At 45.8% G+C, this 25,670-nt stretch overlaps 1 protein-coding gene across 2 annotated transcripts in view; it reads right to left on the bottom strand.

The window, feature by feature from the left end:
- Positions 1-25,670, bottom strand: part of NPHS1 (NPHS1 adhesion molecule, nephrin) — a 526,308-nt gene that overhangs the window by 127,583 nt on the left and 373,055 nt on the right. For both annotated transcript variants that reach the window (XM_085615945.1, XM_085615944.1), the window contains exons 15-17: positions 17,850-18,039; positions 12,889-13,018; positions 10,119-10,291 (exon numbers count right to left, since the gene is read on the bottom strand). In XM_085615945.1, the coding sequence (XP_085472071.1) occupies positions 10,119-10,291; positions 12,889-13,018; positions 17,850-18,039 (493 nt within the window). The remainder of the gene's footprint in view (positions 1-10,118; positions 10,292-12,888; positions 13,019-17,849; positions 18,040-25,670) is intronic.

The following is a 25,670-nucleotide window of genomic DNA, read 5'->3' as shown; positions in this document are numbered from 1 at the left end:
TTCTGGGGCCTGGGGTTCCCACTGGATCCGGCCAAAATTTTTTTTTAAAATGAAGCGCGGACTCCCATGCTTCATTCATTCATTATCGGCCCCCAGGTGGGCCAGGTCTCATGGGCATTGCGTAAACATAGGAGGGGGGCTCACAGGGCCCCCGTCCTAAATCTAGTCTAAGCCCCGGGGACCGCCACTTCCCAGGTGCAGACATTTCTTTTAAAGGTATGCGGGGGAGGTCTTACGGCTTCCACCACAGCCCTGGGGACCGCCACCTCCCCGGGGCAAAATATGTAAATTACTGGTGGGGGAGCCTCCTGGCGTGCTGCTGGTTGGGGAATGAATTTCACTTTAGCCCGGAGGGCCTCAGGATAGAGTGCACAGGCGCAGTGACAAATGGGCAAAACTAGAGTGAGATGAGAACAGAACTTCTTCGAATCACTGTGTTCAGACCTGGTTACATCATCAAAAGCATTGCCTAGTTCCTGGATCAACATAGGCCAGCCTGAAGATATACCAAGCAGTTCATCAAGTGAGGTGTATCTTTCATTTCATTTTAAATTTGGGACCACCACCAACTGGTGAAAACATCTGTAGACCAGGCCCAGTAAAATAAGTGCTGGTGCTGAGTCCTGGAAACCACTGGCTCATATTAAGCACTGCTGAAGAATGGGGAAGCGGAGCTGAGCACAGTCACACTTGCAAATCAATAGGCTGTGCCCTACCTTTATAAAAAGGACACCAGTGCATTGTGCCTTCAGCTAGGCTGAATCCAGGGCAGGTGATGCAGGAAACCCCAAGCACTTCAAAGGAAATTCTCTAGAAACTTCTACCTCAAAGAAAGCATCAAGTATAAAAATAGAACCCTCAGACCCACTCTTCAGTTCACGTTCTGGGCCTGCGGAGGGACTCTTAGAAGACTGTGTGCTTCTGTGGCCTGCTGTGTACTTCAGAGGACTGCTTTGCTGCACCCAGAGGGGCTGCTCTGCTTCCTAAAGTCTGCCTTGAACCCTGTTCCACTTCTTGTACCTAGGACTACCAGAGTGACTCCAATGGCATTCAGAAAACCCACTCAGGAGCCCCTATGGACCCCTGCCCACCACACATATTCCACAGGGCCGCTGCCGCCATCTCACCCGAACTGGGACGGACCATCAATGCCTCCTTCATGTCCGGCATCTTCCCAGATGACTGGAAGCGAGCGGAGCTTAAACCCTCCTCAAGAAACCCACGGCTGACCCAACGGACCTGAAAAACTACTGGCCCATCTCTCTCCTCCCTTTCGCAGCCAAAGTTACCGAGAGACTTGTAAAAGCCCAGCTGACCACCTTCATCGAAGAGAACTCCATCCTAGACGCCTCCCAGTCTTTATTCCGCAGCAACCACAGCACTGAGACCACTCTCCTCGCCGCGACAGACGACATCCGCATGCTACTCGACCAGGGACACACCGCAGCCCTGATCCTTCTAGACCTCTCCGCTACTTTCGACACCGTTTCTCATCGCACCCTTGCAGCCAGACTTCACGATGCAGGGATACAAGGAGCCGCCCTCGACTGGATCTGATCCTTTCTCTCTGGCAGAACCCAAAGGATCAGACTCCCTCCCTTCCTCTCCGAACCCCCCGATATCAGCTGCGGATACCCCAAGGCTCATCACTCAGCCCCACGCTCTTCAACATCTACATGGCCCCTCTTGCTGCCATCATCAGACAGCATGGGCTCAGCATTGTATCCTTCTACTTCGACACCCAGCTCATCCTCTCACTCATGAAGAATCCCGAAGACACCAGACTCTGTTTCTAGGAAGGAATGAAGAACGTGGCAGCCTAGATGAAAGACAGCTGCTTGAAGCTCAACTCAGAGAAGACCGAGGTCCTCATCCTCGGATCCTGCAACTCCGTCTGGGACAACACCTGGTGGCCCTCCACCCTCGGGAACCCACCCATTCCCACTGACCACGCACACAACCTCAGCATCATCCTCGACTCTTCCCACTCCATGAACTGCCAGATCAAAAAAAAGCTATCAGGGATTTGTTTAACTACTATAGAGGATTTTGTCAGTTCATGAATACATTATTTCAAGTAGCAGCCGATTTTTTGACCATATATTAATTACATGTCTTACATAAAATATACATAAAATATACATACAAAGTCATATGGAATAAATAATCGCCTAGCTAAAATGAATAAATACATACATAATTTAAAAACCTCTTTGATATTAGCATGTATACTCTCTTACTGTTTTCTGGATGCATTTTCCATTTAAAGATACATTTTCATAGCCATATTTGTATTCATATTCAATATACAGTGTGGTATCCTGTATTACATTTGATAACATTTCTAGGAGAATATAGGAATGTATGCAGGTCCTCAGTGGTAATCAGGCCCCCCGGCTGTTTGGAGTCAAATTCTAGGATATATTTCGTTTCTAGACGTCTTAACATGGTTTCCCTATCTCGCCCTCTTTTTTGTGGCAGTATTGTTTTGATTGCATAATATTTGAGTTGTTTTAGGTCACTATTACTATGTTCTTTAAAGTGCCTTGCCACTGGATAGGTAGAGTCATTGTTTGTTATGGCCCTTATATGTTGTAATATTCTTTTATGTACGGCTAGTTTTGTGCTGCCTATATATTTCAATTTACAGCTGCATTCTAAAACATAAACAGCATAGTCTGATTTGCATGTTAAGAACTGTTTTATGTTTAGCAATCTCGTGTTGAATACAGTCTGAAATGAAGTTGTGTCTGCACCATATTGGCAAGCTTTGCATGTAGGACACTTAAAATATCCCTTTCTGGTTGTCAACCATGTTCCTTTTGCTACTTCCTCCATGTTGCTTTTAACCAGAGCATTTCCTATACTGGCTGTTTTTTTTCAAGCAATAGCTGGATTTGGAGTTAAAAGTATGCCAATGATAGGATCATCTCGTACAATGGGCCAGTTACGTCTAAGTATCGCTCTCAATTGTTTCTCCTGTTTGGAGAAAGCCAGGATAAGCCTGGTAGATTCCTGTGTCTTATTATTAGGGTTTATTTTGTTCCTGCTTTTAGCAGAATGCTCTAATAAATCGTCCCGTGCTCTTGCTTTGGATTTAACTATTGCTGCATCTACTATATCAGTGGTATAGCCTCTGGTTAAAAAACGAGTGCGGCATTCAGTGTGTTTGTTGTCAGAATCCTCTTTATCGCTGCAAATACGCCTGATGCACAACATTTCCCCATAGGGGATACTATTTTTAAGATGTATAGGGTGTGCGCTCGTAGCGTGCAATAGGGTGTTACCAGCAGTGGGATTTCTAAACAAGGATGTAGATAGTTTGTTGCCTGCCACTTTAACCTGTACATCTAAGAATGTCCCTTCTTCCTTACTTATAGTTCAAGTAAATTTTAGATTAATATCATTGTTGCTAATTTGATCTATAAACTCAACCGCACTTTGTTTAGTTCCACACCATATAATGAAAAGGTCATCTATAAATCTCATCCAAGAGATAACATTTGATGTGTACTCTTGTTCAAACTTTCGCATGAGGACCAGCTCCTCCCACCAGCCCATAAATAAGCAGGCATAGCTGGGAGAGAAGCTGGCCCCCATGGCTACCCCTTGCGTTTGCTGGTACATTTGGTTATGGAACATGAACAGATTGTTTTCCAGACAAAAGAGCAACATATTCAACAACATTTTGTTGTGATGTGTATATTTGATTGGTCTATTGGATACAAAGTATTGTACCGCCCGAATGCTATCTGTGTTTCTAATGCACGTATACAGTGATGACACATCCAGGGCTATCAATAAATATTCCTGATTCCATTGGATGTTACCAATTTTACGTATAAAGTCCCCAGTTTCTTGTACATATGATTTCAGGTTTTCAACATGTCCTTGCAGAAAGAAATCTCTAAATCTCAACACGTGTTCGAGGGGCCCATCACATGCCGCTATTATCGGCCTGTCAGGTGGTCTTTGTATGTCTTTGTGTATTTTTGGCACAACATATATGACAGAGATAGTCGGATGTACCTTTTTCAAATATTTGTATTCATGCCAATTTAGAAGGCCCATGCTCTTCCATGCAAGCAATTATGTAAAGGAGTGATCTTGTGTCTCTTTAAACTTTTGTATGGAACATTTTTGTAACATTCCTGGTCACTTAACTGTCTATTAGCTTCCTTTAAATACTCCTCCAAAGACCATAAAACTATGTTTTCGCATTTGTCTGCGATCCTTATCACCACCTTATTTTCTTGCTTTAATTTTGTTATCAGCTGGTGATATCTCCTCTCCTGGTTTGTAAGTTTAGTTTTGGACGTGTTCACAGTCCTGTTCAATTTCTGACCTGTGCCACAATTTGTTCATTAAATATGTCCAGTGCGTCACGAGGCATAATGGGTGTAAACTTGCTTTTCATTTTGAAGGGAGTAACTGGTTTGGCACAAGTTTCCGATAAATCCGTGCCCCTCTCCCCAATGTTTCTGAGAGACCCTTGTGTCCCACTTGCGCCTAACATATCATCAGTTTCCATCTCCAGCTCTCGTAAATCCTTAAGCATATATATATATATATCTCCAAAGCTCCAAGTTCACCCTTTGCTGCCGAACTCTGGACGGGCGCTATTTCCTGTAGACGTGAAGGGTGAATGACGTAAAATATTGCAGCTCCAAAAAGCAGGACCTCAGCACTCAACGGACTTTTGTTTGTTTTATTTAAAGCAAATGCATTTCGGCACTATGCCTTCCTCAGTGCTCATTCAAAATGCCATCATACACAAATGTTTAAATTACTTCACAAGCAATTTCATTGGGGGAGCTCAAGAGAATTGACAGCGCCAGTAGGTAGTTATAGTTAGGACCAACGTTTCCATAGGAAAAAGTTCTTTTTGTTTTGCCAATAACTTTGGCGCCGCTTGAAATTTTCACAAAACTTCCTCTTTTTGTTCCAGCTGCTGTGTTGAAAGTTTCGGGGTGATCAATCAAGCGGGGGCCCAGAAAAAAGGGGGGTTCCCAAAATGCATTTTTCCCATCTTATGCCTATAGGGATTTTTCGTTTTCTGAACATGACTACAGCCCGAACTGCTGAACGGAATTTCACCAAATTTTGAAGAAAGCTAGTTGTTGGTCCAGCAAGCATGCTTTTTTATGATTTGGTGTAAATCTGTTTTGTAGTTTCAGAGATATTTAAGTTAAAAAAATAGAGATATCTGGGAGCCCAAACTTTTACTGTAATGTAATTGGCTGCCAACATTTCAACCAGGAAGTGTTGACACCCATCTTTTTAATGTAAACAAAAAAGAGGCCTAGGGGGTCAGGGTGTTTCTGGGGCCTGGGGTTCCCACTGGATCCGGCCAAAAAATTTTTTTAAAATGAAGCGCGGACTCCCATGCTTCATTCATTCATTATCGGCCCCAGGTGGGCCAGGTCTCATGGGCATTGCGTAAACATAGGAGGGGGGCTCACAGGGCCCCCGTCCTAAATCTAGTCTAAGCCCCGGGGACCGCCACTTCCCAGGTGCAGACATTTCTTTTAAAGGTATGCGGGGGAGGTCTTACGGCTTCCACCACAGCCCTGGGGACCGCCACCTCCCCGGGGCAAAATATGTAAATTACTGGTGGGGGAGCCTCCTGGCGTGCTGCTGGTTGGGGAATGAATTTCACTTTAGCCCTGAGGGCCTCAGGATAGAGTGCACCAGGCGCAGTGACAAATGGGCAAAACTAGAGTGAGATGAGAACAGAACTTCTTCGAATCACTGTGTTCAGACCTGGTTACATCATCAAAAGCATTGCCTAGTTCCTGGATCAACATAGGCCAGCCTGAAGATATACCAAGCAGTTCATCAAGTGAGGTGTATCTTTCATTTCATTTTAAATTTGGGACCACCACCAACTGGTGAAAACATCTGTAGACCAGGCCCAGTAAAATAAGTGCTGGTGCTGAGTCCTGGAAACCACTGGCTCATATTAAGCACTGCTGAAGGATGGGGAAGCGGAGCTGAGCACAGTCACACTTGCAAATCAATAGGCTGTGCCCTACCTTTATAAAAAGGACACCAGTGCATTGTGCCTTCAGCTAGGCTGAATCCAGGGCAGGTGATGCAGGAAACCCCAAGCACTTCAAAGGAAATTCTCTAGAAACTTCTACCTCAAAGAAAGCATCAGGTATAAAAATAGAACCCTCAGACCCACTCTTCAGTTCACGTTCTGGGCCTGCTTAGGGACTCTTAGAAGACTGTGTGCTTCTGTGGCCTGCTGTGTACTTCAGAGGACTGCTTTGCTGCACCCAGAGGGGCTGCTCTGCTTCCTAAAGTCTGCCTTGAACCCTGTTCCACTTCTTGTACCTAGGACTACCAGAGTGACTCCAATGGCATTCAGAAAACCCACTCAGGAGCCCCTATGGACCCCTGCCCACCACACATATTCCACAGGGCCGCTGCCGCCATCTCACCCGAACTGGGACGGACCATCAATGCCTCCTTCATGTCCGACATCTTCCCAGATGACTGGAAGCGAGCGGAGCTTAAACCCTCCTCAAGAAACCCACGGCTGACCCAACGGACCTGAAAAACTACTGGCCCATCTCTCTCCTCCCTTTCGCAGCCAAAGTTACCGAGAGACTTGTAAATGCCCAGCTGACCACCTTCATCGAAGAGAACTCCATCCTAGACGCCTCCCAGTCTTTATTCCGCAGCAACCACAGCACTGAGACCACTCTCCTCGCCGCGACAGACGACATCCGCATGCTACTCGACCAGGGACACACCACAGCCCTGATCCTTCTAGACCTCTCCGCTACTTTCGACACCGTTTCTCATCGCACCCTTGCAGCCAGACTTCACGATGCAGGGATACAAGGAGCCGCCCTCGACTGGATCTGATCCTTTCTCTCTGGCAGAACCCAAAGGATCAGACTCCCTCCCTTCCTCTCCGAACCCACCGATATCAGCTGCGGATACACCAAGGCTCATCACTCAGCCCCACGCTCTTCAACATCTACATGGCCCCTCTTCCTGCCATCATCAGACAGCATGGGCTCAGCATTGTATCCTTCTACTTCGACACCCAGCTCATCCTCTCACTCATGAAGAATCCCGAAGACACCAGACTCTGTTTCTAGGAAGGAATGAAGAACGTGGCAGCCTAGATGAAAGACAGCTGCTTGAAGCTCAACTCAGAGAAGACCGAGGTCCTCATCCTCGGATCCTGCAACTCCGCCTGGGACAACACCTGGTGGCCCTCCACCCTCGGGAACCCACCCATTCCCACTGACCACGCACACAACCTCAGCATCATCCTCGACTCTTCCCACTCCATGAACTACCAGATCAATGCCGTCGCATCCTCCAGCTTCAACTGCCTGCACATCCTCCGCAAGACCTTCAAGTGGATCCCCCCCCGACTGCAGAAAGACCGTCACCCAGGCACTCATAACCAGCAGACTGGACTATGGCAACACCCTATACGCCGGACTCAACAGAACGCTACTGCACAGACTCCAGACCATCCAGAACGCCACTGCCAGACACGTCCTCGGAACTTCGTGTCACAAACACGTGACCCAACACCTGCGAGACCTCCACTGGCTCCCCGTCGAGAAAAGGGTCACTTTCAAGCTCCTCACCCACGCCTTCAAATCCCTCTACAACATTGGACCCAAATACCTCAACGAGAGACTTTCCTTCCACGTACCCAAGAGGAACCTCCGCTCCGCCGACCTCGCACTGGCAGAGATCCCCCGCATCCGCAGAAACAGAAGAGGCGGGTGAGCCTTCCCCTACATAGCAGCCAAGACCTGGAATGAGCTCCCCGTGAACATCAGACGCTCCCCAACCCTGCACACCTTCAGGAAGGACCTCAAGTCCGGGCTCTTCGACTGATCCGGAGCTGCCGATCACCCCCCCCCAGGCTTTGAGACCCTCACAGTGGAGTAGCTCGCTATATAAACCCCTGATTGATTGATTGATTGATTGAATGGCTAGTTGTCTGTCCTCCTGATCAGAGTCTCAGGGACAGAAAAGTCTGACCCTCCAAGGTGTTTACAAACATATGGTTGCATTAGGTGTAGATTTTCTATTACTAACTTCATTGCATAAGTATTTTTGGAAACGGTTTCAGGATACTGGTGGGCCCTATTCATAATGGAAAATTTGATCATAAAAATACATTTTCAAACAAATAAATCAGTTTTATACCAGCTAGAAATTCACAAAGGATTCCTGGCAAGCATAAAGTCAAATGCGGGTGCAGATATTTCCATCACAGAGCGGATGTTACACTGCAAGCTCGGCAACACATATATCCTAATTGAGGGGTAGGAAAATGGGTACTTTAAGTGTCCCAGGGAGCGGTTACTTGAAACTTTGTGAACTCCCACAAAATGTACACTTGTGGACATTAACAAACTCCTCTCATACCACTTTCCTCAATGAAAAGATATGGATTTTTACTCCACCCAAGGCCTGGCGTAAAACATTTTCAAGGGTGGGAAGGGGAATAGATCATCCCCCGATCTGTTTGAGACATGAGGGAATAGGATTCTCCACAGGAAAAAATATTTCCCTACAAAGAAAAATGCATGTGTACATTTACACAGAGGATCCATTTACCCATTTGTTGAGTTCTCCGCTATAAATAACTCCGCACAAAGGGAACAGGACTGGTTGGGAAAGAGAATGCATCACCCTAGACTTGCTGGGGATATAGGGTAAAAGGTTTCTCCATGAGGAAAATATTTGTCCTACAGAGAAACAGTGTGCATTTACACAGAGGATCCCTTTACCCTGCATGGAGTTCTCTGCTATAAAGAACTCTGCACAGCAGGAAAATGAACTCGAAGGCAATGTTGCACAACTGTCCCAGGATATCTACACATTGCCCAAGTTTCTTTCCAGATTCCTAGTAATGTTTGTGAATTTCAGAAATTTGTAACTCTGCACTCACAGGTAGGTGGTAATTTGCGAATTCAGATTTTCGAAATTCTTTGGGAATCACGACCATTTATGTCAAACAATATTCTGACAATTACATTACATTGTTTTTATTGTTATAAAAACAAGGATGGGATACTTTGCCCTAACTCTAATAAATACCCTAACATGAAACGTAATCTTAACTTTTACGCAATCATTAGATATTTATTTACAAATTAATTGCTATTTAATATAAGCTAATTTTTATAATCTATGATACTCTTAACCTAACCTATAACACTACACATAACACTAACACTAACAAATGGAAATTACTGTAAACTAGTAAGTTTAATTATATTTAATAGAATCATTTTTAATTATTTCCAGTTGAGTTAATATTAATGTGATAAATGAGTGTTATATGTTTTATTTTGAACCATCTTGACCCTTTGATGATTTAATGGTGTACAGTGTTATGGAAAATCAGCTACTGGTGTTTGGGGAATTCAATTTCTATCTTGTTGAGGTAATGGTCTATAGAGGTAGTTTTAGAGAGGTAACCGTATGCCCCTTGAACATTTAGCAATAGGTGTAGCATACTAGGTATGTGTCTTTCCCAGGTCCTGCGGCTCACCTATTGGGCAAGGAGAGAAAGAGCTTCACCTTGATTTATAATCTGCAATCAGTAAATGAGGTTGTAGTTGGGCTATGGGCTTCACAACCAAGTGTTGGGACCCACATGGGCATTGTGGCCTCAATGGTGCACACACACAAACCTCTGGCCGAGTTTTCCAAAAATACATTAGTGAGTTTTCCTAGATAAATTACAACACTTAAGGTCCCTTACACATGAGATTGACACCTATGAAGTCTCTTTTGTATTTGTTGAATAAATTGGTCCTTATTTGTGACATACGGTGTGCCACTTCTTCCGTGAACAGGAAAAGCCGAGCTGTGCACACACAAATGTCTACTCACTCCTTTTAATACAGTAGAATAGTAAGATTGGAGAATGACTGCTAGCTGACGTCACTTGAAGAGGAACATTATCCACAGTTGAAGCACAAGAAATAGAAGTGTAACTCCCACCAGAATATCAGGAAAGAGGACAGCAGATACAGGTACAATTTTACCGCATTCTCTGTTCTCCAGCGGAGATCTGTACCACACATCCCACCATCACCAATCGCTAGGCTCCGGGTACTCACAGAGGATGTTAAGCTGGTGGAACGTGAGGACAGCCTCGTTCAGGACAGCACTGTACGCCTGGCAGGTGACCCGCCGCCCATTATCGGAAGACGAGGCAGTGAGGGTGACTCTCCCAGAGGTGGATATGCCTCCATACTCTGATTTCTTCTTCCCCAGGTCCACTCCCTTGAGTCTGAAAGACAGGCATGGCCATAAAAGTCAGGGATCATGAAGTCATGAGTCAGGGGACATTCTCAGCTCTGGTAATGAGTTTATAACTGGATTTAGCATGCAGTGTGCTGAGCACTGACATCTGTTATGAAGGTCTGGTGAGTCAAGTTGGGTATTGTGATGTATTCATGTATATTTAGTCTTTTAATGCCTCTCCATCATAAAGGCTGTAGGTATTCAGGCTTTTGGAAGCACAGATCACCAATTGAGAGGAATTGTGGACATTCCACGCCCTTACTGTTTAACAACGTGAAAATCATAGGTGCGTAGATACTAAAAGAGATGAGGAGATGAGATGAGGTGAGGTGATGATAAGGAAATGTGGTACTGCATCTAAGAAAGCCTTACTCTCATCCTCAAAAACATTGAAAAGCATTCATATAAGAAATGTGTAAATTTAGCCAGAATAAAACGACTTAACAACTGTAGTCTGAATACGAACGGAAGATGCAATCGAGTCATTGGAGACTTGAGTTAGTTGTTGCAAGATTTCTACAATTGTAGAATAGAAAGTGTATGAAGTGTATGGTACGAATATGTAAGGAACCAATTATTGTGTGCAGTAGTAGTTTGGCCACAGGTCCTGACCTCTAGCCAAGTCATGTGGCCAATCCCCCATGGATGACTTAACCCCTGCCGTACACAGTCTTCTGTGCAGCGCAGCCTGTACCGACCTCTCACCCATCATGGGCAGCCAACACCCCCCTGGTAGTCATCTCCCACTGAAGATAGCTTTTAGCCATGCGTCATGCAGAAGTGGTCACAGGGCACCCCTGCAGGCTGCCAACCCCCACTATGCACGGTCTTTGCCCATGCATGGCATGACATTGGCTAAGAGGCCTTGCCAGTTCCTGCAGCCAACCCGTGTTGGTGGCCAATCCCCGACTGCACACATACTTCACTCCTGAGAAGCATGGTGTTAGCTGAGACCCTGTAGCCAGCCCCCCCCAACCTTAGGGGGGTAGCCAACGCCCTCTTGCCCACTCCTGCCACACACAGCCGTCAGCTGTGTGTGGCAAGGGGGTGGCTGCAGGACCTGGCCTGTGGCCATCCTATGCACTGCCTTCTGTTTGGCCTCAGTCTTGAAAGCACCATAGTCCTCAAGGTTGAAACCCGTGTTGGCTGTTGACTCTGGATTGACAATGAAAGTGTTCCATACTATAGAAAATGTATGGAAAAAATACAACATGTAACCATTGGAAAATGAGAGAACAAATGAAATAAAATCAACTTTCAAGGTATCATCTTTCTGATTCATTTGGAATTACCGATAACATATAGGAAAGGCAAACTAACATGGCAAGCAAATAAAGGGACTAATACAGGTCCAGAGCTCTGAGTGCCGTTTGTCTATTCGTCCAAAGCGTTCGTCAGATTCGTTACAGGTAGGAAGGTGAGACAGAAAAGGATGCGGTGAATGTGTTTTTGGTAGTCGTGGAAGAAGAGTTGTTCTTGGCACCAAGGAACATTTGGTGTATGTAGAGATAATCTTCCTTCCCCTGTTGGTGGCCAACAGTTGAGAATGAACATAGTCATATGAAATGGTTGTGTTGAAAGCAGCAATGATAGTTGCCATTGATGACTGAGGGGAGTACTGTTAGGTTAGTTATTTCTATTGATTGTGGTGAGGTTTGAGATAGCACCTATCACTGCCGGCTGGGGGAGCATTGTGAGACTGGGTGTCTCTGCCAGTGGCAGTAGATTCAGCCACATAACAGTCACACCAGTGGTGTGTAGGTTAGTTGTCACTGTTGGCTGTAATGAATAGGTATTTGTCACTGACAGCTCTGGTGAACAGATTAGTTGTCGTTGTCGGCTGCAGTGCATAGGTTAATTGCCACTGCAGACTGTGGTGCATAGGTGAGTTGTCAGTGCCTTCTGTGGTGGGTAGCTTAGTTGTCACTACTGGCTATGGTGGTTAGGTTGCTACTGCGAGCTTCATCAGATAGGTTATTTGTTACTACCAGTTGTTGCTGGTAAATAGGTTAATTGTCACTGCCCAGCTGAGGTGGATAGGTAAGTTGCCATAGTCAGCTGTGGTGAAGAGGTTAGTTGTCACTGTTGGCTGTGATGGATAGCTTAGTTGTCACTGCCGGCTGTGATTGACATTTTGCCAGTGCCGGCTGTGGTGGAGAGGTTAGTTGTTACTGCTGGCTGGTAAGAATAGGTTAGTTGTCAGGACTGTGGTGGATAGGTTAGTTGTCACTGCCGTCTGAGATGGATTGGTTAGTTGTCACTTCTGGCTGAGATTGATAGGTTGCCACAGCCAGTTGTGATGGATAGGTTAGTTGTCACAGCCGGCTGTGATGGATAGGTTAGTTGTCACTGCCGGCTGTGATTGACAGGTTGTTCGTGCCTGCAATGATGGATAGGTTAGTTGTCACTGCCGGCTGTGATTGACAGGTTGTCAGTGCAGGCTGTGGTGGATAGGTTAGTTGTTGCATGTGGCGTATACAGTGAGGTCAGCTGTCACTACCAGCTACTGTGGATATATTCAGATTAGCTATCACTACTGGCTGTGATAGATAGGTTAGTGGTCGGACACTGAGCAACACTTACTTTTCCCCATCTTTGAACCAGGAGAGTGTGGATAACGGGTGACTGCTCCCTGAATCACAGTTGAGGGTGATGTTCTGACCCCGCCGGACTATCTTCGCTTTTGGGGTGATGTCCACTTTGATAGCTGGGACTGCGAGGAAAGACAGTGCCAATTAAAACACATAGCACAACCACCCATGACCAGGCTAGATACAGGAGGTAGGCTGGACTTTACGCCTACGTTGTGTTTCCGTAGAATCCACTGACTCTGAAAGCAGTGTCACTAGGATGTAAAGCATATTTTAGGAGTCCTGTGTGATCCTCAACATCTCTTTTTCTCCTACATTATGAATATATTTTGTGCTCTGCCTGTGTCGTTGAGAATTAGGAATGAGATCTGGTTCTTAAGAAGATATGTTTACTCTTTTTCATAAGTTGCGTATCTTCTGTGTGTGTTCTGCTCTGGTAGAGTGATCTTGTGCAAGAAGTGCAGAGTAAGTAAATAAGGCAATTGCCTAGTGTGGCAGTCAGACTGGAGGGCATTAAGATCAGTTATTTGCTCTCCCATAATGATGCAGAACTCTTTATATGAGTACTTCCCCGGAGGGGTGGAAATGCCAGGCTGCGCCCAGAGTCTGGCTGGAAGAAGAACTTGACGAGAGCACCCATGACAAAACAGGAGAGCTGACCTACGATACAGGATAAACGAACCTACGGCAGCCAGGAACCCGGCGAGGCATGAACTCCGCGGCCACCACTGACAATAGGAAACAGGCTAGCGAAGAAGGAAAAGAGGGCATCACACCATGAAGGGGGAGAATCCTTCTACTGGGACCCCACTCAGAACTTTAGAGATGCCTTGCCCCAAGGCTCGAGTTGAGGGTAGACTCCCTCTGTCCACTATTTTCTGAGGATAGACGCACTCTATCTTGCAGCAAAGCTGGCTGCTTTCATCAGAGTGCCATGTTCCTTTCTTACTTCTCCACGAATTCACAGAAATGTGCTGAACTTGTCCTGGTGTCATTTTCAGACACCGAGACACTTTTGGCAGCACCTACACCTTGTCTACTTTTATTCCGAGCAGCAAGGTGCACACTGGGAGGGGCTTATCAGATGCGAGCTGGGCCCATAACAAAGGCTGAACTTATAGTGCCATCAGGTTTCATTTTGTTGGAGGATCCTGGCTGGGAGCTATCTGGAGCCTCACGCCTAGATGCAATGGAGCGGAAACAAAGACTCACAGCTTGGCCCTTCACAGGTACTTAAGACAGAATTGCTTCTGACTTTGTTCAGTCCCTGTATATAAGAGATATGCATCATTGCAAGAATGTCAGCTATGTTGTTCGGCCCAGCAGTTACACAAATAACAATTTAAATACCACTATTTTGTTTTAGTTCTCTTATAGCACTTTCAACACTTCAGTAGTGCTATAGCGCTATAAAAGAAATAAAACAAAATATTGGTATCTAAATTGGTATTTGTGTACGTGTGATGTAAAGGACTCTGAGACCCTGCACCGGGATGGATAGTGCCACTACTCATCCCAATGCAGGGTGTCAGAGCGCTTTGCATCACAGTGCAGATTATACATTGACAATAAACCATGTGTGTATATCAAATAATGGATGTCTTTGATGTCAGTGAGGGTAACAAGGTGTAGGAGCCACATGTCCTTCATGCCTCACTGTGCTATATTAGAAGGATTACAATTTGTGAACTACAAGCAACAAAAGGATCTTTGTCTTAAAAATAGTAACCCATTTGCATAAAATAAAAATATGTCATCTGCATGTTACATTATGCGCTTTGCAGGAGACATATTAACCCTCTATGCCACTTTGATTCAAAGCTAGAACTATGCAAAACAAAGATCTCCAGCAAGTACGTTATCCTCCAGATTTATCTTACCATTATTATCATTCCCTAAAATTTAGCTGGCACACAAAGATCTCTGCAGCAGGTGCCTTAACTGTATATGATATTTTAAAATACAAACATTACAATCAATTAAGCTGAACAGATTTACTGCCACATTTCTCCTTGGTGCCAATTTCTTTGTGGCGGGGTTTAAAAAAATAAATGTATGAGTAGAGGCCCAGACTTTGCGTCTGGTTTGCTTTAATATTTTGGCACAACCCCAATGCAAAATCTAATTTGTTAAATATTGTAATGTGCTCAGATGTACTCCTGATTGACCTGCTAAACATATGTGAGGTCTTATGATCTGATGTCCCTTCCTGTGAGGTCGTGTGTTGTGACGCCACTTCCTGTGATGCCACATGTGATGTCACATGTTGTGATGTCACTTCCTGTAATGTCACACCCATTCTGCCTAACTTGGTGAGTCCCCCGACTTCTTTTTTTAGGACTTGAGGCCTGCCTTGCCCTTTCCTGCTGCTCCCAGTACAACTGCCCAGACGCAGCTCAAACATGTGCCTGAGTCCTGCCAGACAGCGAGCTCTGCAGGAGTTAAAAGGCCAGAACAAATTCAACTTGAGAATCTACTAGTTGTTATCACAGCAGAATTTAATCCGTGTACACCAAGAAATTCCCTGCAGTGGGAGGTAGTAGGAGGCATAATAAAAAAAATACTGCCTCGTAAGACATGGTCCCAGACAATGCTTTTGTCAAACGCCTGTGCCAGGCGGGAAGAGGTGGGCATGTTCTTTGTGGTGGACCAACCCGATGATAAAGCTGGGTCACCTTTGGCAGTGATGCCTATTGACTGCTTAGCACACTGGAAACTTACGGCCACATGCATTAAGCATTTTTGCCCTCGCAACGTTTGCGAGGGCAAAAAGGCCTTTTCTGATGCATCAAAGGCTTTCCATTCACAAATTAACGAATCACAATTGTTTGCAATTACCTAAATTGTGAATGCATTTAGAGAATCGCAATTTGCGATTCTCTACTAAATGCGATACATCAAGCCTTTCCTAATGCAAACTGCATTTAGAAACTGCTAATTACCATCAACTTCAAGATGATGATAATTTGCGCATTCTATGAAAAATGCACAAAAGTGTCATGTGGCCACACGTGCACACTTACCTTTTAGGGGGGGTGCATCAGGGGGCCTTAGGTCCCCTGGCAACCTTGGAATTGCATTCACAATTTGCAATTACCAATGCATTCCCATTCATTTCTAAGGGCCTATAGTCCAATAGAAATGAGTAGAGTGACATTATCTAATAGTGATTTGCAATTTGTGAATTGCTATTAGGTAATGTTTAGGAACCGTAAAATTTAATGCGATTCCTACATGCCTAAGGAATTGCTATTCCTAAACAGCGATTCCTTAAAAATTGCTATTTAGGAAGCACAATTCCTTATGTTGATGCATGTGCCCCCTAGTCTCTGCAGCGCAGAAACGACTCGCTAAACTGGGACTTGCTGACAGCATGTTCAGTGATTCTAGAACAGCAAAACTGTGCTAACACGTGCCCCGTAAAAATAAGACTTACACTCACGTTTGTCTGTGTCTGTGTGCACGTAGAGATTGTGACAGTACGTACTTGGTGTTTTTAGCTAGTCCTGTTTATAATTCTAATTTCATAAAATGCTATAAAATCTGATAACCCAATTAGGTTGAAGCTGAGGCCAAATGGCCTTCCTGGGCCTCCCTCTGCAGTGTTATTCTAAGGATTTTGGGGTCCCGGGGCAAGGCATACTGTGGGGGCACTTGTCCAGAAAATAAAATCAAATTATATTACCATTTTCTTGCTAATTCAAGCAAGCATGATGCCAAAAATATTCAACATTATGTTAAATTTTGTTGAAATATGTCTTACCTGGAACGCCAAAAATCCTTAATTTGGCACGTGGTAGAGAGATAGAGTCAGAAGTACAGGTACTCTCTGGGTTTAGATAGCGAAATCGAATAGACAGAGGTCGCTCACTTTCCCAAGTGGGGCCTTGGGGAGGTGGGGGGCTGGCAATTTCCCACTTTGCACATGTCTTAAAACGTCTCCCTCTGGGGCCCCTGTTTGTGGCCACCAAACAGCAGAGAGGACAAAGCAATGGTTGAGAGCAGTAATGTCACATATAATTGCATATGTAGGCTGCTAGGCCTAAAGATAACCCTAGGAGCTCTGAGAATGAGCTGGTCAGAGGAATGTACACCTTACACTGGTGCCCTGTGGCCAGTATCAGTAACAAAGACGTAATAGGAGAATCAGTGGAAAAACCGGATGGGGTGACGTGGTGATCACAGACCTGGGTGGCTTTGGGTTCAAGGACAGTGATATTTCATCATCAGACCACTCTTTATCGTGGTTCCTGAGGGTCTACGCGGTGGGCTCCTGAATGCTGTATAGAAGGGATATGTACGCCTCCCTACCAGTGAGGTATGTGGGACCTAATAAGTTAAAAAGGCACCAGGGAAAGTGAATTTTATAGGTAATTTTATTGGTAGCTTCCTAAAACATGGACAGAAAAATGTGTACTCTGGAATCTGTTTATTGCAGGTGCTCAGTTTATTGTCAACATGTTTCAGCCCCAGCTTTCAGTAGCAGCAGCCCCTCCCCTCAGTGCCTTGAGACCCTCACGGGTAAGTAGTGCGCTTTATAAATTCACTAATTGATTGATTGATGGCCCTAAAATGTTCAGGGCATTCACCAGGCCTAGGACCACCCCCTTCCATTTTCTTACCCTGACATAGGGTGTTAGTAACTTAGTTTTTCTGGTGGTGAATGTAGAAAACATCAATTGTTAAACCCCGCCTGAAAGGTGCAACGAGCTGGTCATCTGGGCAGTAGAGACTAGAAGTACAGCAAGCAGGCGGAAATAGCTGTCATAGGAACTACCGATTCTTGGGCGCACCATGTATTAGTGACACGGTCCACTTGTGGCAAGGTGTTACACTTTATGTTTCTTTCCTTCCCACAGCGGCAGAGGACACCAGTGCTTTTCTTTGTGAAGTGTTAAGAATTCTATCCCGCCCACAGCGTTTTTCCCACCCCCATTTTCTCCGTACACTTACACTGCACATTGAGTTGTGTTTGTGCGGTGAGGGGTGGCGTCTTGCCATCGTTGCTGGCATTGCAGCGGTACCTGGCCAGGTTGTCATTGGGCGCTGTGATAATGGCAATCTCCTTGGAAACGATCTTGCCAGAGATGATCTCCTTGGAAATGGTTTTGCCTGGGGTACCATCCTTCAGTGGCCTGTCATCCTGGGGAGAAGTCAAGAGGTAAGTTTCAAGGCAGGAGTGGGCATGAGATATGAAACAACATCAAGGTACACCATGGTGATTGGGACTACCACCATCTCTCCTAGAACAGGTGCCCCTTTGGGACGGAATTAGTACTTCAAAGCTCTGTGGGAAAAGCTAGTGCCCCCTGGAAGACAAACTTTGGCCACATAGGAGACCACAAAGCAAGTGCCACTTTTGGAATATAAGTGATACTTTTTGTTCTTGCAGCAGATGCTTCAATGAGGAAGGAAACTATCACTGTGTGGTCGAAGTGGAGGTATGTGTGGCTCTCTACACATGGGGAGCATGTCCAGTCACACGCAACTCCATGCATGCAGGAGGTGCTGTGTGGTTCTGTGTGGGCAGTGGGCGCCACCCTTGCTATCACCCCATATTGCTGAGATGGTATATATTATAAACGTTTGGGAGAAATTTAAAACTGCACGCGTGAAAGGGAATAACCAACCCTGGGATAAGGCTGCCCGGATGGTTTTTAATGCTCAGAAGGTATAATGCATGCATTCTGCATATCTGCTGATCAGTCAATTGACAATATAACTCACACTTTCTGTGATACTAAGATGTATAGGAAAACATTTATTAATTTCAATTTGCATATGTTTAGTGGTTGCAAGAGGTTGCAAAACAGAATTGCAGGCTGGCTCTTTCTTTGTTATTATTTAGACACAGTTCATGGGTGTCTGTATTTGAGTGGGTAAGCCTCATAGTCAGTAGCATGGCAAATTCACACACAAACACACACACTCAAACAGATAGACAGACACACTCTGACACATATTGTGCTCTTACGAAAAAACACATGGCTTCCTCACCAGCTTCCTATGCTGCCTGTTGACCCTAGTCATGTAGTTAAGTGAACTGTAAGTGTGGCAAAGTACTCGACTTCCTAAATTCACTTTCCTTACAAACTGGCTGTAGAATCATTCTATCGTAACAAATCTCAGAGATTCCATCGGTTTATCAATATCTGAAGTGGCCTTGTACAAGGGTAGATATGTCTTGATTTCCAAAAGCCAACCTTCCTTCTTTCGTAGGTGATGTCAAGGGCCACTCACCTGAGTTCCAGGATCTGCGGGAGCAGAGAGTCCACCCTAATCGCCTTTTAATCAACCCCTAATGCTCTTGAATATACCACAAGCACTGGCAGTTAATTCCCAGGGGAAACGGAGGAAATCGAGAGAGAGAAAATTCCACAGTGTTCAGTGGCTTCAGTTCTGCCTGTACTCTGGGATGATTAGTTGGACTGCTTACGGTTCACGTAGATTAGTTTCTTCAATTTAATATACCATGCAGACCGTATCCAATTTCAGAGAAGAACTATTCTCCTTTCCCTACAATAGTTCTTTCTGGAGAGAGAGTCAAACTCCAATAATTACACAGGATCAGAGCAAGCGACTGCAGAGGAGTCTGGAGCCGGTAGCTGGGAAGGCGGCGGCCGCCGCTGAATAACGGGGAATATACAGGCAAAAATGAAGAGAACCATGCACTCTGTTTGTAGGGACTGGAGCCAATGTTCCTGGCAGCCAAACGAGAGTAACCGGGGAAGTGGGCGCGGCCTCCAAAGACCGGAGCAGTATAGACGCACAGCCCGCTCGGTGACGATTGCTGAAGAGGCGGACGCTGAGGCCATAAACTGCAAATGTTCACTGCTTGCAAGGGGATGGCAATCGAGGAGGCGGGCATTGGATAGTAGCCATGTGGGAAAGGGAAGGCAAACAAGCATTGGCATAGCCAATAGCTCTCGCTTTTGGAACCTTATAAGTGATTAGCCATGCAACACTTGTTGTTGTTTTATGAAGGATATTGTGCTGGATAACTAAACACTTATAATGTCCCAAAGGCGAGACCTACTGGCTATGCTTTGGGGGGCCTTATAAGTGTTTAGATAGAGCTATTGACTTTGCCAATATTTCTAAGCTATGCTGTAGAGAAGTGTGGCTGCTGTGCAGCATGGTGAGAAGTTGTAATTAAAAAGTGTAAGAAGCACTAAGTGATGCTGCGGTGGTTGAGTGATGCTGTGCTGGCCCTAAGTTATGCAGTGGTGGCGTTGAGTGATGCTGTGCTGGCCCTGAGTGATGCTGTGCTGGCCCTGAGTGATGCTGTGCTGGCCCTGAGTGATGCTGTGCTGGCCCTGAGTGATGCTGTGCTGGCCCTGAGTGATGCTGTGCTGGCCCTGAGTGATGCTGTGCTGGCCCTGAGTGATGCTGTGCTGGCCCTGAGTGATGCTGTGCTGGCCCTGAGTGATGCTGTTGTGGTGCCGACTGATGATGTGGTGATGCTTTTTGACGCTGTGATGTTGCAGAGTGATGCTGTGGTAGTGCATAGTGATGTTGTGGTGGTACTGAGTGATGCTGTGGTGTTCCTGAGTGATGCTGTGGTTGTGCTGAGAGATGCTGTGGTGAAGGTGAGTGATCCTGCGGTGGCCCTGAGTGATGCTGTGCTGTTGCTGAGTGATGATGTGGTGGTGCTGACTGATGCTTTGGTGGTCCAGAGTGATGCTGTGGTGGTGCTGACTGATGCTGTGGTGGCGTTGAGTAAACCTGTGCTGGCCCTGAGTGATGCTATGCTGTTACTGAGTGATGATGCGGTGGTGCTGAGTGATGCTGTGGTGGTGCTGATTGATGCTGTGGTGGTGCTGAGTGACGTTGTGGTGGTGCTGATTGATGCTGTGGTGGTGCTGAGTGACATTGTTGTGTCCCAGAGTGATGCTGTGGTGGTGCTGAGTAATGCTGTGGTGGCATTGAGTGATCCTGTGCTGGCCCGAGTGATGCTGTGGTGGCATTGAGTGATGCTGTGGTGATGCTGATTGATAATGTGGCACTGCAAAGTGATGCTGTGGTGGTACTGAGTAATGCTGTGGAGTTCCTGAGTGATGCTGTGGTGGTGCTGAGTGTTTCTGTGGTTCCGTAGAGTGATGCTGTGGTGGCGCTGAGTGATGCTGTTGTGGCCCTGAGCGATATTGTTGTGTGCTTGAGTGACGCTGTGGTGGTGCTGAGTGTTGCTGTAGTTGCGCTGAGTGATGTTGTGGTGGCACTGAGTGATGTTGTGGTGCCACTGTGTGATGTTGTGGTGGTGCTGAGTGATGCTGTGGTGCTGCTGAGTGATGCTGTGGTGATGTTAAGTGATGCTGTGGTGAAGCTGAGTGATGCTGTGGTGGCACTGAGTGATGCTGTGGTGTCGCTGAGTGATGCTGTGGTAGCACATAGTGATGCTGTGGTAGTGCTGAGTGATGCTGTGGTGTTGCTGAGTGACGCTGTAGTGGTGCTGATTGATGCTGTGGTGGCGCTGAGTGATATTGTTGTGTCCCTGAGTGTTGCTGTGGTGATGCTGAGTGATGCTGTGGTGGTGCTGAGTGATCCTGTGGTGTTGTTGAGTGATGCAGTGTTGGCCCTGAGTGATGATGTGGTGACTCTGAGTGAAGCTTTGGTGGTGCTGAGTGATGCTGGGGTGGCGCTGAGTGATGTTGTTGTGGCCCTGAGCGATATTGTTATGGCCTTGAGTGACGCTGTGGTGGTGCTGAGTGTTGCTGTTGTCGCGCTGAGTAATGTTGTGCTGGCGCTGAGTGATGCTGTGGTGCTGCTGAGTGATGCTGTGGTTCTGCTGAGGGATGCTGTGGTGGTGCTGAGTGATGCTGTGGTTACGCTGAGTGATGCTGTGGTTGCGCTGAGTGATGCTGTGCTGGCTTTGATTGATGCAAGAGAACCTGGATAGGCTGAACAGGTTTAGATTTTTACAGTGAAATGTAGATCTCTGTAGCTAAAAGGCAATAGTTCCAGTGTCATGACATCTGTGTACTTGTTTTATTTCAGCAGTTAACTATTATGAGGCAGCATATGTAAGTGTAAAGTTAAAAATGTGCAGTCTGATCCAAGTAATTTGTAAACCCAGATATTAAAGTGATTAAGGATAGTAGTTGGTTCTATTGACTCAAGTTTGTAAAGGGCTGTTGATAATGCCACTGACCCATCATCAAATATAGCTCAAGCTGCTAACTTGCATACAAGATTTATGCTTGTGAAAGGTTGGCTGAGCTAGTCATACACCTGAGACACCTGTATCTCTTCTAATCTGCCCCAACTTGAAGGTGTTTCAGATACATCAGTATGGCACGACATAATACTATTATTTTCCAGCATGCCATCACCTCTATGATCTCCAGTGTCCTCCAGCATCACATAAGGACACAACTGGTGCACGTTCACATGCAGAATGTTCGACTCTGTAAAGAAGCTGTGCTGAAGGCACCTTTAGGATGCTTTAAAGCTGTATTAAAAGTACTATCATAATCATGGACTGTAAATAGAAGCAGGTTACTAAAATGATGAGGGCAAATTATTTTATTTCTGCATTTTATGGTGTTACTGTGTGGCTCAGCATATATTGTACTATCAAACACTGTGTATTACTGACAGAGCGCAGACAGTGAGCTGGCTCTTCCCTAATTTTATTCCTTACAGCGAGTTAAAAGTTATTTAGGGTACTGAAGGCAACAGTCCTTTGTAGCAATAGGAGCTCCTTGTGCGTGTCAGAAATGTCTGCTACGGAAAGGGTGCCCGGCCTGCAGTCTGCTAGGAGCTGATAAGGGCTTTGCTGCAGGTGGCTAATTAGGAGGGAGAGAAACATCAGAGTCGTGAGAGATGCCAGGCAGAGCTGCATAAGCCATGACGAGAGAGTTAATGAGCCATGACGAGGAAATGAGGAAGAGATAGGAAAGGCAGATGCCGGCTGTGCGTGTGCACGCGCGCCTAACCGCAAGCTTTAGGCCACAAGCAAAAGCTTGTGGTCGGATTTCTAAAGCCCCACTCACTAAATGGCTCAGGTGAGACCTAAAAACTGCATGCATCCAATGTTTTCATCAAGCTAAACAGAAAGGAACTCGCCATAACCCTGCGATGAAGCAATGGGGCATTAAAGCAGTAGCAACTAGACCAGGTGCCAAGCAACAACAACCAAACTGCAAGTCCAGAGTGTGCAGGTACCCACAGACAGCCTGGGAGAGCTTTATAACTAGGTATTGGACGGCACGACCTGACGGAGCTGCACACAAGCTGCGTTCGCCAGCCCTTCGCACCTGCATGACCATGGAGACGGTAGAGATGACAAATTTCAGCTCCTTACCTGACACAGCACGCACAGGTGTGCGGCACAGGCCAGCAGTGACTGGCGATCCATCCCACGGGGCTTTGCCTGCACAGGCAGAGGTCAGGTTGAATAAAAGTCCAAGAAGCTTAAAGAAAGGGATGCTAGTCTGCAGAGAAAGCGTCTTGTGCCGGGCGGCGCTGGAGTTTGTCTCCTGCTGCCTCTCGGAGTCTCTGACTAGTGAGCCCTCCTGGACCTAGGTTGGACACCACAGCTCTAGCACCCCCTCACATTTGCAGGGCACCACCCAGAAGATGCAAACAGCCAGGAAATGCGGACTTGCATTTGGGAGCACTGGGGAGAACTACAGCAAAGCCGGAGACAAACTTCAATCCCGGGAGTATAATTGATTGTGTGCAATGCCTAAATAACCAGTTGCACTGGAAAACAAACATGCATTTGCCATGCAATCACGGCACTCGCGCTTTAACTGTAAACATCTTAAGCTAAAGCGCGGGTGCCCTGATTGCTTCAAAAGTAAAGAAATAGAAAACAACATTTTGTTCTATTTCTTTACTATTGAAGCAATCAGCGCACCCGTGCTTTAGCTTGAGATGTTTACAGCCAAAGCGCGAGTGCCACGATTGAAAGCAAAGTAAATAAAGTGAAAAATTGGCGGACACACGTTTTTTTTCTCTCTTATTTACTTTGGTTTTATCGCCGCACTTGCACTTTAACTGTAAAGATCTTAAGCTAAAGTGGGTGCCACAAAAGGTTCAAAAGTAAAGAAATTGAAAAATGAAAGTTTTTTTCTATTTCTTTACTTTTTGAGCAATCATGGCACCGCGCTTTAGCTTGAGATCTTTACAGTTAAAGCGTGAGTACCGCGATCGAAACCAAGATAAATAAAAAGAAAAAAAGGCATTTTTGCCAATGCAACTAACCATATCGCCACGGAGCAGGAGGTGAGCAGGAGGTGAGCCCGGAAGTGGTGTGTGCATGCACGTGCAGCCTGCTCTTTTTAGAAGCCCCTACTCGTGCTTGTGCCGCGCCGCTGCGCACTCCCGCAAGCTGTATGCCACCACAAGCACGAGTATGCGCTTCTAAAAAGAGCTGTACGATGGCTAAAGGTCCTCCTAAGCAGCGCTAGCTCTGCGTAGGCGAGACCTAAAAATGGGTGATCTCTCTCTCATGGGAACTTACTAAGCCAAGGAGATTCTAGTAGAATGGGTGCGATATCTTTAGACTGTGCCCATTTCAAAATTTACACCATGCTTGGGTGATAGTGAGATCTTGGACCATACAACAAAGAACAGAAAACAGAGACAAGTAGGAGGCCCCATGTAAACGAATTCTGCTGGGACTTAAAAGGGTTTATAAAGGATTGTATCAACTTAAACCGGAAGGAGATATCTCTTGACTGGCTATACAGATACAAATGAGTGTTTGGCAAACAGTACAGGAAAAACAAGACATGATAGTACTCCGCCCCCCTGCCCCCAAAGGCTGACTGACTGGGCGGGAATTTTTCTGAGTTTCAGGCATGAAAGAGCCGAACCAATCTGGGCCATGGACACGGCCAGCTGGCTCCCAGGATCCATCTGCAGGAGAATACCCCTTCCAATCAGCTCTGTAAAACAGTCTGCCATGCCATCATTTAGAATCAACTATTCGATTGACCTCAAATTCTTTGTGGTCTTTATGATGAAAGGAGGAAGAGGAGTGGTACATTAGGAAGAAGGATCATAGTTTTTCAACAAGGAGCAATGGAACACTGGATGGACACAATATTTCTCTAGTAAAGTCAACTTGAGGGACACAGAATTTGTACTGTTTAAATGGTCTTATGTATCATGGTTGCAGTTTTCGGGGACTGTTTTCACATAAGTTCTTGGTTGAGGGCCAGACCTGGTCTCCTACAGCGTAAAATGATGTTTGACATCTGCGGTGATCAGCCTGTTGTTTCATCTGCTCTTTGATGAGTAGAAGTAGTATTTGTGCCTTGGCCCATATTCTTTGCATGACAGTTCAGTGCTCCTCGACATCTGGGTTGGGATAGGTCCTGGGAAAGGGCAAATCAGGGATGCTTCTTGGATAGTTGCAGAAAAAAGGAGACATTCCTTTGGCAGAGTGCACACTGTTATTATTGGCCAACTCAGCAAACAGCAGAGCCTGAACCCAATTACCAGTGATTGTTGCTAATAGATAGCGCAAATATTGCTTCAACGTCTGATTGGTTCTATCCATTTGTCCATCAGTCTGTGTATTGTAGGCTGATGACAAACAGTGATGAATATGGAGAGCCATGAATACTCCTTGCAAAAAAACTTTCTATGAACTGGGGTTCTCGGTCTGAAACAATAGTGGAGGGTGACCAATAGAGCTGAACTATATTTTGGGTGAAGATTTCCACTAACTCTTTTGAGCTTGGGTGTTTCCTAATTGGAATGAAATGGACCAGCTTTGAGAATTACTCAGCTGCTACCATTATAGTAGAACAACCCTTGGTG

This window comes from Triturus cristatus, chromosome 7 (genome assembly GCF_964204655.1).
Source record: "Triturus cristatus chromosome 7, aTriCri1.1, whole genome shotgun sequence".
In the NCBI taxonomy this organism is placed as follows: Eukaryota; Metazoa; Chordata; class Amphibia; order Caudata; family Salamandridae; genus Triturus; species Triturus cristatus.
Note: the sequence above shows the minus strand (reverse complement) of the source record. Positions and strands in the feature narration are given on the sequence as shown.